Below are 20,393 nucleotides of genomic sequence, written 5' to 3'. Positions count from 1 at the left end.
CTAAAGTAACTCATATTTACAGAATGAATATCTCACTTTCACTCAATCAAATATCATTTCATGTAAAAGGTTCAAATCTCGGGAATGAAACACTGTAAAAAGACACTACATACCCGGCAGTTTCTCCCCTACTGTGAAAACAGCCTTCTTATCATACTCCACAGAGAGGGACGTTGGTTTCATTAGATTAGGCTGGAGCTGAACCTGTATTTTAGGACCCAGTATAGGCTCTGCCTTGCCGTGGAAAGCTTTAGGTTGGAGTTCATAGGTCCCTCTACAAAAACAAAGAAATTTGGCTCCATGAATGTATGTGCATGCTAAGCATAATCTTTCTCATACTATCATTCAAGAATATATTTGACAATGTGTTCTAAATAAAACATTTCTTAAATAAGACTCTTAAAGAAGGGGGACAAAACAAATGTCGGTATAACATGTAAAAATTTGTGTAAAAATACTTATCATATACATGCATTGTTTGTAATTCATCTGTAAAGGTAACAAACCTGGGTCCAGATGCTGTGAGCACTCCAAAGTCCACTTGTCCCTGAGCATTGGTTTTCAAAGGGGTGGGAGGAGGGTATAACTAAACAAATATCAGAAAATTAGTATTCATTTCGTTCAAGTAACATAATTTCTCCCTTAAAAAATAAATCTGAGACATTGTCATTTACACCTATATGTATACTCATGTACAAAGCACCCCTCAAAAAGAAAATTAAAACATTATTTCAATATCTGTATGGCCATTTCTTTCAATATCTCTACAACTGAATTCTTCCAATATCAGTTTTGCTATAAAAGTCTTCTTTTCAATATCTGTTTTGATAATGATGGGAACGCATTGTGTTGACAACAATCACCTTGATTTTGCCTTCTTTGGTTAACTGCATCCGGACATCAGACACTTTGGCTGGGTTACCAAACTGATCACACAGCTGTACCACTATAGATCTGGGCAATTTGCCTTCATTCAGTACAGTGATGGTCTGTAAAAAATAAAAGTAAATGTAAAACTAAATTTTTGATTAAAAGCACATAAAAAAATAACTTGTAAAATAAAATTAAAAGCCTTTTAACTTAAAAGTTTTGTATCAATAAAATGTAGCATGATTTTAGACACATAAAACACATAAACTACAGATTACATAACCATTTCTAAGTTTCCAGCACATTTGAAGACAGAATACCGATAGTTTGCAGAACTACATGTATTCAAGTTAACTCTTAATACATCTCACATCTCTGACAATCTTTGGGTCTGTTTTCCAGCATAGCAAAAATTCCATTTAACATGGCATACATAGTTTTAAAAGGAACAAAACCAGTTTGAGCAGAATAGCACATGTTTTGAGACTGTGATCAGAGCTGACCTCCTCAGGGTCCCAGCCAGGCAGGGTGAGGGTCTCGGGGGGCCCAGCCACCATCTCTATTCTCACAAAGTCCCTCAGTTCACGCCAGGTCACCTTCACGTCCTTGGTCCCAATCTTACCCCCCTCAAACCGAACGTTGGTGATGGCAAACCCATTCTACAGAGAAACAGGCATTCTTCATTAAAACCTTTACAGTGAATGGAAAGTTTTTTTACTCAAAATAAATGTTGGCAAACCCAATCTACAGACCAACAGGCATCTTTATTGACAATTTACAATTTTTGGTTTACCAAGAAACACTCACTCTAAATGCATGTTCAGTGTGTTGTTCATTCATCTATACATTTGAATATATTGTCAACATTTTCACAACAAATGCTTCAAAGCACGGCAAATGTTTCACATATCACATAGTCATTTGTAGCTAGTTTTACAGCATTCAAAGATTGAATGACTGTTTTTATCTTACCCTGTTGGATACAATTTTGACTAGATCTGTCTGGAGGCCATCTCCTGTCACTTGGAATTCATGTAAGGAATTTTTTGGAAGCTGAAAGTGATACAATTCATTCTTATTTATATATCTGTTCATTCAAGGCCCTTCACTATGCCGCAAGTCACATAAATGACAATTATTACAAAGACATTAAAGCAATATGAGCTGCAATTTTCATGTTGAATTTTTTTTTACGAAAATGTGTTTTTCTTCTAAAATGACAAAAAAAATCATGGTTTTAAATATCTGTAAGCTGTATTTTTGTAGGAAAATCCGTTAAGAAGCCTTTATTGGAGCAAAATTGAATTATTGTCGTCCTGTACAAAAATTGATTTGCTATATATTCCTTATAAGACAAATCTTTCTTCGGAAAAAAATTAATGAATTTTTCAAACTTTATTTACCATAAAAGTTTAAGTTTAATGTAGACTTATCATACTAGCAGGTTTCTGCAGCAAAATAAAATTCTAAAAAATACAGCTCATATTGCTTTAAAAGGAACTGATGTCAACATTTTTTATACAAGGAAAAAAATGCCATGTCATTTATAGTCTGTCCCAAGATATTTTAGCAACACATTTTCTTGAATTATTCTATATTCACCTTCTGGGTTTCAATGATATTCAAGCAATAGTTTGAAACAATCCCAAGATTTTCCCCTTGAAATGCCCCCTGTAGCTTGTCAGGCTTAACTACACGGCTTAAAATAAAAAGTCTACAGGGAATTTGCATTGCAAAAGAGATGAAAGTACTAGGATGATAACATAGACAATTTATGAGAGCTTGGAGAAAAAATGTCAACATTTCCCATTATAAAATTCCATACGAAATCTATTTTTGTTCTTGTGAATTTTTCCGAGTGAAAAACAATTATGTGTCAATGAAGATATCTTGTATAGTTTCCCCTTCACCTATTTTAATTGCACTTCTTTCACAGATATGTGTATTTTTTTAAAAATTGCCCTAATGAGTTGCATAATTATCTTAGGACAGACTATAGTCTAGATGTTGTATTGTTATATATGTATATATGTATACCGGTACGTTATATAAATGTCGTAAATGGTAGCCACTTTCCACAAAATATGACATTTCCATTATTTTTTGGATATTTTCCTCATCAGTAAGATTGTAACCAGTTTAAACATGCATCTGTCAATGAGCTTAGCCCCTACCATTCTGAGAGCAGCTTTGTACTTACATCTGTGATTTCGTTGCCGAACTTGTCTTTGACTGTGATTTGTATCTCGGATTCCAGCACTTCCCCGATCTGTACAACAGCTGGCCCCTGACATTTACACTTTATCTGGTTTGGTTCAGCAGGAAGAGCACTGGATTTAGAACATGAAATATTAAATTGACAAATATATACATATCCATCTTCTACTCCAATAATTTTTATCCTTCCATTCTAAAAAATTTTCTGAGCTTGCACACTTCCGTTCTGAATGCTTTAGAACTATCAAAAGATCTCATCTCAAGACAGTTCAAATATCAAAATTTTAATTCGCTTGCATCTCAAACCTTTCTATCTATACAACATTTACGTGTACCGTATTTTACTTATTAGATGCTGGAGATATTCTGGACCAGTTCTAGAGTCAGCAAACGAAAACAAGCTGAATTTACTATTTAAGTCTACAAAGCTGTGCCTTACTTGACCGTAAAGCTGAACTCTACATTGGACTTGTCATGTATGGCCACCTGGCAGTACTTGAGGTCACTCACAGAGGCAGGGACCTTAATTGGGGGCAGGTTCCCAGAAAGGACCATTTCTTGGTTTAACTTTGCTATCCAGTTAACCTAAATAAAAAACAAGAACCAAATAAAGAATATATCTCATTTTGGTGTATATGTACATTTTAAGAGACATGTTCATTACATGGTTTATTAATGGTGAATTATCACTTGATTTGACTTGTAAATATGTAGGAACAGTAACTGTGTGTATATTGTACCTTGATCTTTGGAAATATCTTCTCATCTATTGTGACTGCCCTGCCAGCCTCATCATAGAGCACCAGAGCTAAAACAATAAACACGGTAAGTTCAAAAAAAAATTGGTCTTTGAAAACAATGCAACTACAATCTACCTTGTCATTATAAATGTACATGTAGCTAATGAAAGATGTGAAAAGTTGGACAATTTAAAAGATTAAAGCAATTCTTAAACTACAGTTGAACTTCAATATCTCGAACAATGATATCTTGAATACAATGGATATGTCAAAGTGATTTATAAGTCCCAACCACTTATTTTTTAAGTATTTTATCTCGATATCTCGAATACTCAGACATCTCGAAGTTTTTAAACAGTCTCATCTAGTTTGAGATATTGAAGTTTGACTGTAATGTTGTTTTAGAAAGATTTCCAACATTTCAAGCAATCTTACTCAGCCCTGAGATGACATCCCCTGCTTTTCCCATGATGCTCTCTCCCTGTTTGAGTATCCTCTGTTTCTTGTTCTCCTCCTGCTTGACCTCGATGTGGGAGATGGAGTTACTGGGAGTGACCACCAGAGTCCGCTCAACCGCAGACACATCCTTCTTGTTCTGTAAAACATATCACCAGTGGCTGTACTACTATCATCAAACTACATCTACATCATTGCCATCGGCTCAGTCATACTCAATGTAATTAGCAGGACAAGGACCATTAACAAGACTAGTGTAAACAGTTTCAGAGAAATTAAATACATCCATTTTGTAAATACCCTCCTTGCAAGATATCAACACTAAATGGGATGAAACATCGTCAGGAAGCAAAACATATGGTAAGGATGTTTTGTAAGGTGTGTAAGCATTGATTCATAAGGAGTTATCACACATTAGGTTTACAAGCATGAAGTACTTACTGGGACTTCAAACAGGGCCTTCAGCTTGTGGTTGTCCTTGACCTTCTTCAGTAGTACAGGGTCACCGGTGATGTTCCCACAGCCAGAAGCTGAGCAGTCCAACAAATACATCAAGTCAGTCGGCAAGCCAGGGAACTTACATAAAAAAGTCAAATACACAGGTTTAAATATATGTTGACAAATTTTTGCCTCTTTTACTACACATGATTCTGTGTATGATTATTTACATGTCATATGAACCCAACGAAATCTTGGGTTTTTTTTAAAATTAATCCATGTATTAATTTATAGATAATATACCTTACAGGTAGAGTTAGTACACATATTACAGGTAAGGTTAGTCTGTGATCAACGACATACCTTACAGGTGACAGTCAGGTTCTTGTCAGTTGTAATGTTTCCAGACATGTCCTGAACCTCTACATGGAACACTGGTGCTGTGCCATTTTCAATGACCATTTCTTCTTCTGGTTTAACATGCAAAACCTTGGGTAAACCTTGTAAAAATAGGAACAAACTCAGAATGCAACTAGGGCTAGTTTGACATCATAAGATGCTAATTGTCAATTCATAACTAAACAATGTTTGAATGCCAAAAATTCCAATGTCTGATACACGAAATATTTCAAGCAGCATATTCACTGCAGAACTTCAGAAACAGTTACAAGGACGAAATGACAGCAAATGTAAAACTAGAACTGTCCTAATGGGACTAATACCCCCGCTAGGCTAATTTCAAATGGGACAAATAATTGAATTGAATAATAATTAAGGTTTGGAACACATACAAAAAAAAAATTCTAGAATTGTAAAAAAAAAAAAATAGTTAACAAAGTAAAATTAAAAAATCAAAATTGTCAGAATTTCACTGTAAATACATAATTATCTATAACAGTAATACATTTACAAATGTATGTATTTGATGATATATTTTTTAAATTTAATTGATTTAAAGAAAAACCAACAAAATGACAATAACCCCTCCCTTTGCAATGAATAGAAATACTGGTAGCCAAGCAATGCTCTTCTGTTGATAAAACTTTCAATATCTTTCTAATAAGAGTCTTGACAGATGCAATTAGTTGTTTCAAATTTTCCTCACTTTCTCCTATGGCACAATTGAACTCCATATCAGAAAATTGATCCCATAGGACTATGATTTTCTTTGATGAGCTTGTTAAATTTAATAAACTCCCAAAACATTACCATAATTACCATACTATGTAAAAATATGTAAAAAAGAAAATTTAATATTACAAACAATTTTAAAATTGCCAAAACACTACAATCATATCAGTAATTTTGAATTTCATTTAAATTAATGCCCAATAGGGTCACTTCATCAAATTACTTGACAAATAAATTTAAACAACCTCTAAAAATAGTTTAACTTCTTTATTAATAATTATATTATTTATTTCCTTATAATGATAGACCTTTTGGTTTACATGAAACAGTTTTAAAATAGCCCCAAAACCATCACCCATTTTACAGATTATCAATTTCCCCTAAACACATGCTCCATCTGAACCATGGCTCAGATAATGGCTCCCTTGGGACAAATGAATTCAGCCACACTTGTCTTTGATGTTCTCATTAGCTCCTAAGAATTTATCATTGACAAACAAAAACTTTGCATTGTCAGTTGATAGAATACTTATAAAAAATAATTTTTTTTTTTATTAATTAAGACATAAAGACAAAAAACTCCATCTGGATGTATTTATATAAATATATTTTAGAGTGTTTTCTATCAATTAATTAATAAAATCTGTAAGGATTACCTCCCTTACTTTTCAACATTAGTGTACAATATATAGAATAAGGAAAATGAAAACTGTCATAAAATCATTAAATCTTGTCTGATCTTAAAAAAAATTGCAGGTGCACATCTTCAGATGGTGTTCAACATATGTACAAATTTTCAAACTGTTCCATGCAGTAATAAAAAATTCTATAGGGGGGACAAAGTTGCGTCTACAGACAGACGGACAGACGGACAGGGTGAAACCAATATACCCCCCTAAACTTCGTTTGCGGGGGTATAATAATCAACAATAGTGAAATATTCATACCTGGTAGGAACCTGAGTTTTAAAGCTTGAGCATCTTCTCTGAGCCCAGGGACTGTAATGGTAACCCCATAGCTCTGGAAGTGACAGAACGGACAAAGAGAAAATATTTAAACCAAATCTACATCTGTGCTCAACAAACAACAACAGTAAATTTTAACTGTCTTTTGATTCAAGAATAAATCACTGGCACTACGTACTCCTGTGTGCTTTTCACTGATGACTCCCTCTGCCACAATTCCTGTCAGGATCAGGCTTGTGCCCTTCGCAATAGTCTTCTCATACGAAATGTCCAGGTCTCTGAAATACCAAACAATCCATCTTAGCATAAAAAATGTTAACTGGAGCTATAAAATTAAATAACTCTGACACATGTCTGCCTTGCTACAATGCCTATGACTGTATTATACCTTACCTCCTGCTAGATTCGAAGAAAAAATATTGGCTAACAGCAGTCACATGGAGACCATGCATATTCCATGCATAGTCAGCATAAAATATTACTCCCTTTGAGCATTATGACATCATTCTTAAAGTATTATTACATCATGTTATTTACCTAAATTAAAACCTAACTTTTTATTGTTATTGTTCATTTTTTGCCATTTATATAAAGGCAGTCAGTAAAATATAATCGTTACATGGTTTGTAGTTGATCAAATATGGTTTATATGTGGTCAATTAATTCCATACGGGGCTGTATTAACTATATATGGTCAACTACAAACCCCATTACTAATTGTACCTGGCCTGAATGGTAGGCGTGGATGTATAGACAGGTTTTGTGATATTGTTGTAGGCATCTCGAAACACGAGTGGAATCTGAAATGGTTGTCCAATTCTGAATGGTCCCTCTAACATCCCTACTGTAAACTTCTCAGGTTCTGCCTCTGTACAAAACATGAAATAAAGTTCCAACTTTAGAGCAATTTGTTTCTGCAATTTACATGTAAATGTGCAACCATTGCATACCATAACTAGATGTAAATGAATTTATTTTCATCTTTAGTTTTACAGGACAAAAATATACACAAGAAAATAAGTAATAAATCAATAAGGTTTCTCTGTCAAATACCCCTTTTAGGAATATCTGTTCACTTTTCAACATGGTACATGGGTATAAGTGTGTGAAGATGCCAGGTACGCGTGTGTGGAGATATTAGGTAAAAGAGTATGGAGATGTTAGGTAGACTGACCTGTGACGGTGAACTTGATTTGGTGGGAAGGCAGACTCTTCCCTGCATAGATGGTGGAGCCACTCTCATTGAGCACTGCCTGTAGCCGCAAGGTGTGGGGACCTAGGTTATTGATGGTCTCTGTAATAAATCCCAAATCCCATATTATAAAAGTAATACACGTACATAAATTTTTCAATCAATGCTACAGATGCGATAATTTCTCAATTATTATACCTCGCCATCTAAATTGTCGGAAAGTTGTATATTTTAGTATAGAATTTACCCATTTTTCTGAACAGTTATAAAATAGCATGCCATTACCGATGTTTAAATGTAGGTCTTGAGTAGAACTTACCCATCTTCCTGAACCAATAAGGCCAGTTCTTGCCATGCTGACTAATGTGGGACACAATGGTCTGATCACCTGTCGAACCTTTTGGAATAAACACAATCACAAAAATATCTCTTCATGACTAATAGCATATTACGTTTTGGGAGGAGGTTGATTAGAACATTAACTCACTATGCCATATAACTTTTAACTCCACCAGCAACTTTTTGTGAGAGGCATGGGCACTGGTTCCTGGGAGTTTCTGGATCTTTTCCCCTTTCCTGTTCTCAATTTCTATCTTCAAAGCCCCTAAAAATACAAACAAAATTTTAATTTTGACAGAAAAGTCTGATTTAAATTTTTGTTAATGCAATCGAACTATGAAAAGATGACAATAGGCCACATCACTCACCTGATTACCCACAAATTCATCTTTGTTTCTATTCATGCATTTGTTTAATTTGAAAGTTCAAAATCAGGAAGAGGGTTGGGAAGGATTAGAATATGATCATAAATTGATAAATTCAAACATGATTTAAGTTCATGTATCTTTCTAAATCAAATTTTACTATATAGAATGGGAATCACTTTTTCCTCTTGGAAGGAACCTGTGCATTGTTAAAAAGAAATGAAAACAAACCAATAGTTTTCCCAGCTGGCCGTTTCTCATTGGGTCTGACTTCATCCCCTTCTGGCCAAGTGACAATCAGATTTGAAGGTAATCTGAAATAGAAAACCACCACTTTACTGGATATTTTCTTCAATATCATACGTTTACTATGTACATAAACTAGTTTTTTCAACGGCATTGATATAATGACAAATGATGTAAAGTTGTACATTATTTCTCCTGTATTTTAACAAAGTTAACTTCAAATACAAGTAGATCTATGAATATGAATTTCTGCCGAGTTCTATGTATAAATCAGTTTCCTTCTCATCTGACACATTCATTTCTAAGAGTTAAAGATAAAACACAAGTAATTATGTCTTGTTAAACAAGACTGTTCTGAAACACTTATGCCCCCTCCCTTGTAGACCTCTGCCAAAAAAATGAACAGAAACTGCAAATCAAAGTAATGAAGTACTGACGGGAGTTGATTTTTTCGATTATTATATATTTTAGAATCAACGATACGTTATTTTGCATGGCAAGTAGTTTCTTATATGTATTTGAATAACACACATTTTTATAATATGAATACTCGGACTTTTCCAAAAAGAATTTCGAGAAAACCTCATATATGAATGATCATGTCGTGTAATATTAAAGATACTATTAATTCCATAAAGGTATGTATCAGTCATCAAAATATTTCTAAAAAATTATATGGATCCAAGCAATATTGAACTCTAGTTTCGTTCAACCAGATGCTCGGCTGTCTCCGTTAATTTCCGACAAGCAAGAGAGATTCTCTGCTTGTCAAAGATTTACGGAAACCACCGATCGTCTGGTTGAACGAGACTATAGTAAACTCCAGCGTAGGAATACATACCACAAAAAAACATATCTAAATTGTTCCTAACATTTAAAATCTGACTATTCAAAAGGTATTTATAAATAAGTTTCCTTGAAAACAGTGCTTCAGAATTCATTACAGCGAATTTATTGATTAATTCCGAGAACTAAGTCTTGTCAGCGGTGATGATTTGTTTCAAGTTGATTAAAATCAACTCCCAAAAATAGAATTTTTGAAAGGCCATGGAGCACAACTCTGCCAAAAACTGCTCGATCATACCCAAAATCAAACTTGACCTACATGTACATGTAGGTATTCTTCTAAATCTGTATACCAAATTTCATTTCAGTGTGTGTAACCTTTGTGAAGAAAATGAACGGAAACTGTTGGTGGACTGACAGACCAACCAAAGCAAAAGACCCTTCTTTCTTTGAAGGGAGACATAGTAATACATGTATACTGTAAAGTCTTCTGTAGAGTTCACACTTTTTTTTTCAGCCAAAATTTAATCAGAATTGGGAGGTGCATATTATACAAAGGAATTAAATTCTAACCCAATTTTTCAGAGTGTTTCTGGATACAGTGGAATTATGACTGTCAACTCCCTTATCATTTGCTGTTACTAGTGCAATACATTTTCCATTCTACTTTCAAACAATATAAGTTTGAAGAGAGCTGATGTTATGACAGATACAGTGTGTCCCTTACTTGGACTCCTCCTCCTCCAGCAGACGTTTGACGGCAGCAGCACTACACAGTCTGTCCAGCCTAGAGAGAGGAAGTGTCCGCACCTCGTTGTACAGCGACTGGGGCTCCTGCTGGATCTCTATCTCGCCGCCTGTATGTGTTCATATAGAGGATATAAGTATTAACTTGCAAATTTTATGCAACCAAAAAATGAGATTCCTTATATATTATGTGGGGCCTCAATAATATAATGGATGTTGTGTGTGATCTGCGAATTAATAAACTGTTTACAATAAATTCTTATATTTCCATGTATAAACCTACTGAAGTGCAAAAGTTTTCATTTTTGTGCGACCTTTTTAAAGATCAAGAGGTCATATTCATGACGTAAGTGATTATATCGCACAAGCTTATAACAAGCTCAAAAGGTAATTTTACCTATAACTTTCAATGTTGTGACTTTCTCAAACGTCAAATCTTTTTTTGAAGCCCTTTGGGCCAACAGAGTTCATATCCTGGGGAACGTCTTAACTTTGCTATTTATTTCTTATGTATAAGATTTATTCAAATAAGTTATGAAACTCAGTTTGATTGGACAGACATGTGCTGCTAAAATAACTTTTTTGTTCTTAAACATCTTTTGTTTTCTTTTTTTCCTTGTGTTGTACCCCCTTCCAATGCTTTTTATAATATTACATGTAAGCTATTATACAAGATTCAAATGTAAAACAATAATAATACATTCTGTGTAAAACTTTATATAAATATTATACCTTGACTATAGGAGAGAACATATATATAGGCATTGTGCCTGCTGTTCGATCCGATTCAATGTATTCTTATATACTTGAATAAAATACTAATAAATTTAATTTTCATACAATCATATTGGAATGCTTCCTAGGACAACAAACTTGTACATAAAGAATATTGAGATTAGAATTTCATACTTCCTTCCAAGTTGTTTGGGAAAAAGCTAAAATAGGTTGATATAACGTTCAGGTCAAACGTTACATATCTGCATGGATAAAAAAAACCTATCCTATATCCAAAAATAAGGTAACTTGCACAACAAAAGAAAGTGTTTAATCCCACCTGTTGCAAAAGTGTCTCCCTCATGCTCCCCGTACAGGTAAAAGTTCTTTATAGTGCCAAGAAACACAGGGGTAGTTCTTAGTATTTTTACCTGTAAAGAAAACAATTCTGCTGTATTAAACCTTTTCTTACAACCCATACATTACTTATACATCTGAACAATAATCTTGATACACAGAAGCATACATACATGTACCTTAATAAAAAAAATATACATGCACATGTGTGTCTTCATAACAGGCATTCGATCTTACTGTTTATTAATATATATGGTAATGCAAATATTCCATGCAGTGAGTGATTTTAGCAGGTTGCTTGCTAAATTTGGCGTTAATGCCATTTTGACTGAAAACATTCATCATAATTTTGTATTCTAAATGGCACAAAGCGATTGAAGAAATTTCTTCACTGTATGACACATAGCATCACATGACACAATCAGTAATCACCCACCATCTGTCCCACTTTGAATGTCTTGTTGTCCCAGACCACACTCTTAAACTGACCCCATGGGCTCTGTCGCTGCTTGGGGAGGTCACCCCTCACCACCTGACCCCCGAACCCTGTGAAATGGATCTGTTTGTCATGCTGCTCATGACAGTCCTTCAACCAGTTCAAAAACTCCTTCTCAATGGAAGTTCGCTTCTCCTGTTATACAATATAAACAAACAAGATACTTAGGAAACAGTGGTAGATTTCACATTTCTACATTTATTCAGCTTGGAATTTAATTGTTCTATATAATTACTTCTTTCAAAGAAAACTAATTTTCAGGGATCGCATTAACAATTGCCCGGCAAGTAAAAGTCTCATTTCAGGCAAAATGAACTTACTTGATCAGACAAGTGAAAATTTGAATAGAGAAATATTTAAGTGATAATTTGTATATGTAAAAATAACCTTTCATTTTACATTTAGAAATCCATAGTAAAGATTATACATGTAGATAAGTCGTTCCTAAAGTTTATTTCATTATCAAATTTAATTCTACTTGGCTTGCTAGTTGAAAAAAATTTCACCATCAAACTCATTAATCTGCTACATTCTTTCGATGAAAATTGTATATCATGATGAAGTTTTGTCTATTTGTTTATGTACAGAATGAAACAGATCAAATATATTTTTCATATTTGTCTTGATCATGAAACATGTCGGTAACAATGAATGCACTTAGAATGATTTTACAGCCCTCTCTATTAAAAATTTGATAGAGAAGAAGCATCCATCTAAAAATTTACAAGACATGTTATTAAAAGTAACAGAGGTTTAATTGCTTATTGGCAGCCATAGTTTTCAGGTATAACAGACAGGGAACTGGTATGATATGAACTGTATGCCAAAAATGCTGGTCCATTGATGATCTAACTGAACACAGCATACCAAAACAGAAAGTATTCCATCACAATATTTGTGAGTTACTCAAATAACATTTATGAATATTTTGATGTCTTCCTTTATGTTTTGGGCTAACAACTTTTTAACTCCAGCAAGTCAGAATTTGAGTTGGAGTTTTAAAACTAAATTTGAATGAAAACTTACTTGTCCATTAATTATCCTGCTAAATATGGTGCTTTTATCTCGCAACCTCATCTCAAGGTCAAGAAAGGTCAATTTATTGGTGCTGACCTGGAAATGGTCGTTGGTAAACAGAACCCCAGAAATTCTGAAACAATCATACCATATCAGCATTCAAATACAATGTACTAGCATTGCAAATTGGAAACAAAACAATTCAATTTTACACAAACCATAGAACAAGCTACAAACCTATTCCAACACTCTACCGCAATATTTTTACTCTTTTTTGGCTCAGAGCACCATTCAAATCTACAAAATATACCTCCATTTTAGAACATCAACCTACACAAATTGAGCATAAATTAAACTTATTTCTTTTTTTTTCATATACACTGTATCAAATAGTTTAAAAGCAATCTGCGGCTCACTCTTCAATGGTAGTGTAAGGAATGAGTCTCCCATTCCAATAGCATTCAAATATAGGTCTCCTTCCCCGAGCTGGTCTTGTATTGACTGCATAGTCATGTTCATCAAAGTCTGCTTCTCCTTAAAGAAATGTGAACTTGTGTTACATTAATAGTTAACATTGCAACAATCATGAAGATAAAGAGATACATGTAAGAGTATATACCTGAAGTAATACATGTACTAATAACAAATATAAAACAAGAAGTAACCAAAATCTTTTTTTTAAAGTATGTGCATTTGAAACTTTTTCAAGTTTGTTCCTACAATAGTAAGGCTGTCCAAAGTAAATTATATGCATAACATCACCATCTAAATACCATACATACCAGGAAGGGCGATAAAATTAAAACAATAAAATGTTCGATCAAGTGATTTTCATTAATTTTTATTAATGAAAATAATGGGAGAAGTCAAGCTACATGTAGACTAGCTGCTTTCTTACCTTTCCTGTTAATTTAAAAGACAATCCAGTTGGGTATTTTGATGCATTATCCATAATGTGCCCTAAACATTTTGTCATTCTACAGATTGTAGTATTTTAGTTGCAAAAGGTAACATCAAAGAGGAAAAACAAAATTGAAAAATTGGGGTTTGTTTGGTTTTCTTAAATGCCAATCTGTTGTAAACCTATGCACGCTGGTTACATTAAACATAGAAACCATTTTGGACAGCCTAAATATCCATAGAAAAACAAGTACATTGTATTCACACTGAGACTACCGTATACCTTTGGGATCATTTACGTCTGGTGGGTAGGTCTCGCTGTCGTACAGGAAGGGGTGGTAACGGATGATGCCCTCCACCACCCCAGTCCCTTCAGCAGTTGCCTTGAAGAAGAACTGACTGGCCGAGTTTCTGACATACAGGGACTGCATGTCGTCATAGATGTCACGCAGGTCAATTTCAGTGGCAGGCTTTCCTTTAACAAACAGCTTCACCTGCAAGTGTTGATAGTTATAAAATCAAAATTCTAACTCCTTACAAAAAATAATGTTAAAAGGATTTCCAAAACCTGACCATAGACACATGCCAACAATCAACTAGTTGTAAAATCTAAATTTTAAAGGCTTTTGTTTAAAAGTCATAACATACTAAATATACATTTTATTACATATTAATAATAAATACATGTACACAATCAATGCAGATTTGATTTCTACAGATGAGATCACAAAGTTTGTAATCTGATTAAAAAAAGACCAGTGTTTACTTCTAGCTAGTGCTGAGCATTTAACAAAATAAAAAATGACTGATTATTATGGCTCGAGTCTGTTTAGACGGGGAATTGAACACACAACCGTCCATTCAAAAGACGATCACTCTCCCAATCTACCACTGATGTGATCTATGCAGGGTTGGAAGGAAAAGGTGAGAAGACTAATCTACCTGTATGACCTATTGACATACCTTGATATTGATGTTCTTGAACTGAGGGATGGTTTTCGACTCAGATTCATCCTCCAAATCCTGGTTACCGTCCGGTCCATGGATATAGTAGTGATAGATATGCCTAACAAAGAACACCAAAAAATAAACATCAAGTTAGTAGAAGCTTTCTAAAAGTGATGATCTGAACAAGATGAGATTACTTTCCAACATCCAAAAAATTCTTAAGAATCATAAATAAGTAAAAGCAACTTTTTGAAATTGAAATAAGTGACCAACAGTTAATTCATCTCCATGTGTATCTTAAATTCATCTCCATGTATGCCATGGGACATATGCACCACAAATACATTTGAGTAAATATCAAACATAAAACTCCACTAACGCCAGTTGTCTAGTCCAGCTGCTGAGATGTTGCCTTAGGTAGGTGACATGGCTAGAGCTGATTCCACCAATTTCCACCACAGTAAAACTCTCCTTTTTCTTCTCTTCATTGATAATGCTGCACAAGACGTCATTTTCTGGTGATATGTGAGAGGAATCTCCAACCTTTAATGATAACAAATCAATTTTCATCACCCTTTGCATTAAAAGGATGATGTTTCTAATCAAATGTAGACAGCTTCTCTTATATATTGAATTATAGAAAAATTAACCATGATTTTGATATTTTTCAAATGAAAGTGAAAAGATTGACACATCTTAATAAATGTTAATAGCTTTGAATGCTTTATATATCTTAATTATTGAATTACACATTATCGATGATTCTGTAGGCCGACAAACAGTGAATTTTGTAGAATATTATCAAGTAATACAAGTATGTAGAGTAACAAATTCCAATAGAGCTATTAGCTTTTCATGTGTGACAGTTTATAATCACATGATTTTAACATGCAGTAATGTACTGGACCTTTCTGTTGCGGATGTAGCCGCTGTACACCGATTCCTTGTTGATTTCTCTCTGCTTGAACTCCTCTTTTGACATGGTCAGCTCATGTACGTCTTGGGCATCCTTAGGCTTTGTGATCATCTTCAACAAAGAAAATACCAAATGCCATTAATACCAAGAACTGTAAATTCCTAATTAAAAGCGAGGAATTAATATCCGCATAAAATCACAAAAAGCACATCCTAGGATTTTAAAATCTCGTTTATATTTCTCAGATGCATGTAAACTATAAAAAAAATATGATAAAATTTGGCGTTCATGATTAAACCAATATGGTAGCCTAATGAAGTGAACATTTAATTATAATTACTTTTGCTATAACTGTTACTGTATTTCAGACCAGTGCTATCATTACTAGAAATTGAATACTGACTTGTGGTAGAACAAATATCTTCAATGATGTTGTACGACTCAGAAATACAGCATTTCAAATGTTTTAATTATCTTAGAGGGAAAGTACAGTGGAATGTATTAGTGTTTCTGAAAATTTACCGTTAAAGGTCATATAAAACAATTTTTAACACTATAATTTTCTTTTATAAATATAAAGCTTAGTATAAAAGAATGTTAAAATATGTGTAGTAAAAATTTTTTCATTTAATTTACTGAAAAATAACTGCGAAAACTCAGCACTTGAAAAAAAATTTAACTTTGTGTTGACAAATTCATACCCTTGTAGAATTTCCTATGAAGAACACAGCTTGCTTTCCTCCCACTCCAAAGTAGGAAATGTCACTGTTTAGACAGAGTGGGGCCTGTTTTTGTTCCAGCTCTTCATCATCATCCTCTCCTTCAATAAAGCTTCTGAAAAAAAAAATTGATACAGAAATATAGTTTTAAACAAGTCTTAAATGTACGTCTTTTTCTTGGGAGACCAGGAAGACTTTTATTTAAAAGCATACAATGAGATGTAATAGTGTCATTCCTCATACAACAGTAATAACCAACTTTGATTCATATGCAAAAAATTTATACTGTAACATCCTGTGAATGGTATGTACTCATGTATAATAATACAGTAAAACACGCTTATTACAAAGTGCCAGGGGAGGGCAAATTTGCTTCGTCATTATCATTATTCGTTATATCCGTCAAGTTTACAACATGTATAAAGTCAAGGGGAATGAAAATCACTTCGTTGTAAGTGTCAATTCATTATAATCAGTTTTGGAATAACAATGTTTTGCTGTACCCACAAGCATAAAACCAAAAAGATCTATTTTTAAAACAATAACTGAATCATGAATGCATGTAGTGGCAGTCACAAAAATACATCAATTAATTTTGGCAATGGGTAGTCCATGATAAGTTGTACATGTTGTAGGTAAATAAAAATATTACTACCATGTACCTGTAAAAAAAAATTAATTGAGGGTAAAGATTAAAGGTAAACAGATTTCAGTGATGAATAACTTTAAGAAATGCCTGCACTCACACTTTCCCTCTCTTGTCCTTGCGTTTGAATTTGGAAAGTCTATAGATGGCCCAGTTGTTGAGCTGTCTGGGAGACATTCCTCTCCCATTATCAATGATAAATACGGAATGGTTTGAAGGCTTTCCATCGTCAAAATGCTGCAAAATAATTAGACAAGCACTTTATCATTAACATTTAGTGATAAAAAAAAGTTCATTCATTAAAAACATATCTCAACTACTACCTAAAACATATTAGAAGAATAATTTAAAATGCAAATTCATTTAGGAGGAACTATCTAAATGAGACTGACCAATAAGATGTCTATATTTCTAGGTCCTGTATTCTCAGAAGTTGCTGATAGGGCATTATCAATCAATTCAGCAAAGGCATAAGCTACAATTTATAACAGATAAAAATACAAAAATTTAAGGTAATTAATATTTCACAAAGATTGTGCAAATATAAAGAACATAAAGGAAAAAAGTTAACAATGTTTACATCATCTTTATCTTAAATTAAAAAGTAAAATAAGTAATTTACTTACGCAAGGGGTTTTGTCCTTCAGACGCATAATATTCATACAACCCTCCCTTTACAATAGTGTCGTAATGAGGTACAAAGTTGACCCTTTCATTGGCTGGGGCACAGAGTTCTTGGTTGATTTTTTTCAGTACATAAAGGGTGTCTCCGTTATCTATATCATCTTTTCAAAAAGAAAGAAATTTACCTATTAATATATAAAAATAGAGATAATTACGATAATGTAAAAGTGGAAATTTACGCTGATGGTTAACTAAGCCTTTTCTATGGTCAAACAATACACTTGGGTGTTAAATATGTGGAACCATGATTGACCACTCGAAAGTTTAAGGGTGAGAACCTTGTAAGTTGCCAGAGATTGTGTTCAATAATATTGTATATCATATATACGATAAAATCTTTTCAAATTAAAGTTTTTATTTTTTACCGTGCATGCGAGGGTATTTTACATGGTTTAATGCTTACCGCCTAACTAGTGTATATTTCTTCCACGCATAAATAACCACTTTTACAGTACTGAGCCACAGTAGTATTTAATTTTTCATATTGCATATTTCATCATCAGGAAGTATGTTCAGGAAAAGTTGGTTTAAAAAAAAAAAAAGAATTCAGCATTATTGCACATACATAAGATATGCTATCAATTAGTTTAAAATCATTTACTAACCCCAAGTTTCATCATCTTTTATTTCTTCCCTGTTTGTAGTTGCAATTACAAAATTGTCTTTTTTCTTGACCTGCAAGGCCTACAAAAACAATTGTATAGTGCAAGAATTATCAGGATAAGTGACAGATAAGGTTGAGAATAGTTCAATATCCTAGTGTTACAATTTGCCAAAGAATTGCTGTGATTTATTTATAACAATTAGGACTGGGTATTGTCTGGAAACATTGAATTGTAGTATACTTTATTATCTAAACTATATATTTGCGATATTTATCAAGAATATCTATCGCTGTGTTTTTGATTATAAAAAAAGGTTTTCTTTTATTTACATGCAGGTTGTGATTAGGTTGTCACCTGCTGAAAATTATAATTCACCACTTAATTTCTAACCCCATGCAGGCAACTTTGTGAATATTTCAATCCATTTCCATCGATTGTTGGTCTCTTCATTTCATTCATATTTTAGCAAAGTAATTGACAGTGTAATTAAATTTGTACGGTAAATGAAAGTAATGGTAATTGTAATTTTAAAAAATCCAATTTAATGTATAAACTGTAATAATGCACTACATCTCAAAGTAATTGACCCCAGGTCTGTAATGGACAGATAACCCTTTTTTGTACAGCGTCCTGTACCCTTTTGGGATTTTTCTCTCGACAAATTGCTCTTTTGGGAAAAACAGTTTTAAAAATATGACTTAATGCAGGTTAGCAAAAAATGAAAATTCTATATAGTAATCATTAAATTAATGATTTCATCAAAATAAACATACTTAACAGAAAAATCAGGTTTTTTGATTGGCACACATAAGGATGTCTCACTCAGCATAGTTACAAATTCATCATCCTATTTTTTATAACACAATGCAACCCAGTTATTTTGGGAAATTTTCAATATTAGATTTGGGGAAAAAACAGCCAATTTTTAATTGGGAATGAGTCCTTTTACAGGACCCCCATGCAAGGGATATTGTGCTCTGTAACTAATATAACCAAGCTTTTCAAGATTGTTAGCAGACATTTACAATTGACAAATACACAATAGAAGTTTAACCAGCTTACCTGGTCAGCAAGATAATTGCTTGACAATCAATTACAACAATACAAGGTGGCAATCATACCTGTTCTTACACCAATGTACACAATAAAATGCAGCACGGTAAGATATTTACAATATCAGTATAGATTGTATATGTACATGAACACGCGATTTTTCGTCTATCCAAATACCGTATATTTTCCCTCAACCCATGTAAACTAAGCTACTTAAGGTAGCTTTATCATTCTACAACAGCTACACCAAATTATACATCCAAAATCGAATGATTGTTTCTTGCCCGATAAATGAAGTTTATTACATGAGCTGTCTTAAACACGAGACTAAAAGTGGGACAGCTTTGTTTGTAAACAAGACGAAGTGTTTTAGCCTGATCTATACCTCTCTGACCCTTTCTTTGAAATCTTCAAAACTGAATAACCCTCCCGTGGGTATTTTGACATCAGGTGCATCTTTATCTCGTCTGTCAAACACATACACAAAAGCATCATCCTCTTCTAGTTCGGTTTCATTTCCTTTGCTTCGTCTGTTTGACGCCATATTTGATTAAACGCGGGTTTTAGCAGGAAAGGGTGTAAATAAAATTCGTTCTATTGCATTTTGATACACTTGTTAAATGTGTTTTGTGCCGTTGTTTATAAAAATATTATGTCTATACATAAATGATAAAATTATATATTCTAAAATCATAGTCTTTCTACAAAATACGCAATCCATTCCCAAAATGTTATATACACCCATTTTAACTTGTTGGTGCCAATTGACGGGGGGTTAAATGGCATCTATACCGGGAACCCATGCTGTCACGGACGTTCTAGCGGTCGCTGTTTGCATCAAGAGAA

General features: G+C 33.5%; 1 protein-coding gene across 1 annotated transcript in view; it reads right to left on the bottom strand.

Annotated features, from left to right (window-relative positions):
- The window catches only part of LOC105340669 (structural maintenance of chromosomes flexible hinge domain-containing protein 1), a 29,648-nt gene extending 9,523 nt beyond the window's left edge, over positions 1 to 20,125 (bottom strand). The window contains exons 1-34 of the mRNA XM_034455385.2: positions 19,933 to 20,125; positions 18,495 to 18,573; positions 17,832 to 17,990; positions 17,598 to 17,680; positions 17,306 to 17,442; positions 16,542 to 16,674; positions 15,832 to 15,951; positions 15,304 to 15,467; positions 14,940 to 15,042; positions 14,260 to 14,470; positions 13,493 to 13,610; positions 13,314 to 13,373; positions 13,086 to 13,209; positions 12,000 to 12,194; positions 11,547 to 11,637; positions 10,473 to 10,602; positions 8,945 to 9,027; positions 8,497 to 8,613; positions 8,329 to 8,406; positions 7,992 to 8,111; positions 7,541 to 7,685; positions 6,996 to 7,095; positions 6,800 to 6,872; positions 5,085 to 5,221; positions 4,725 to 4,859; positions 4,263 to 4,422; positions 3,828 to 3,895; positions 3,527 to 3,672; positions 3,071 to 3,200; positions 1,843 to 1,923; positions 1,374 to 1,529; positions 864 to 989; positions 507 to 586; positions 114 to 274 (exon numbers count right to left, since the gene is read on the bottom strand). Of these exons, the coding sequence (XP_034311276.2) occupies positions 114 to 274; positions 507 to 586; positions 864 to 989; positions 1,374 to 1,529; positions 1,843 to 1,923; positions 3,071 to 3,200; positions 3,527 to 3,672; positions 3,828 to 3,895; positions 4,263 to 4,422; positions 4,725 to 4,859; positions 5,085 to 5,221; positions 6,800 to 6,872; positions 6,996 to 7,095; positions 7,541 to 7,685; positions 7,992 to 8,111; positions 8,329 to 8,406; positions 8,497 to 8,613; positions 8,945 to 9,027; positions 10,473 to 10,602; positions 11,547 to 11,637; positions 12,000 to 12,194; positions 13,086 to 13,209; positions 13,314 to 13,373; positions 13,493 to 13,610; positions 14,260 to 14,470; positions 14,940 to 15,042; positions 15,304 to 15,467; positions 15,832 to 15,951; positions 16,542 to 16,674; positions 17,306 to 17,442; positions 17,598 to 17,680; positions 17,832 to 17,990; positions 18,495 to 18,573; positions 19,933 to 20,091 (4,162 nt within the window). The 5' untranslated portion in view covers positions 20,092 to 20,125. The remainder of the gene's footprint in view (positions 1 to 113; positions 275 to 506; positions 587 to 863; positions 990 to 1,373; positions 1,530 to 1,842; positions 1,924 to 3,070; positions 3,201 to 3,526; positions 3,673 to 3,827; positions 3,896 to 4,262; positions 4,423 to 4,724; positions 4,860 to 5,084; positions 5,222 to 6,799; positions 6,873 to 6,995; positions 7,096 to 7,540; positions 7,686 to 7,991; positions 8,112 to 8,328; positions 8,407 to 8,496; positions 8,614 to 8,944; positions 9,028 to 10,472; positions 10,603 to 11,546; positions 11,638 to 11,999; positions 12,195 to 13,085; positions 13,210 to 13,313; positions 13,374 to 13,492; positions 13,611 to 14,259; positions 14,471 to 14,939; positions 15,043 to 15,303; positions 15,468 to 15,831; positions 15,952 to 16,541; positions 16,675 to 17,305; positions 17,443 to 17,597; positions 17,681 to 17,831; positions 17,991 to 18,494; positions 18,574 to 19,932) is intronic.
- Positions 20,126 to 20,393: the final 268 nt, after the last annotated feature.

This window comes from Magallana gigas, chromosome 5 (genome assembly GCF_963853765.1).
Source record: "Magallana gigas chromosome 5, xbMagGiga1.1, whole genome shotgun sequence".
Classification (NCBI taxonomy): Eukaryota; Metazoa; Mollusca; class Bivalvia; order Ostreida; family Ostreidae; genus Magallana; species Magallana gigas.
The sequence above is the reverse complement of the archived record's forward strand: the minus strand, read 5'-3'. Positions and strand labels throughout refer to the sequence as shown.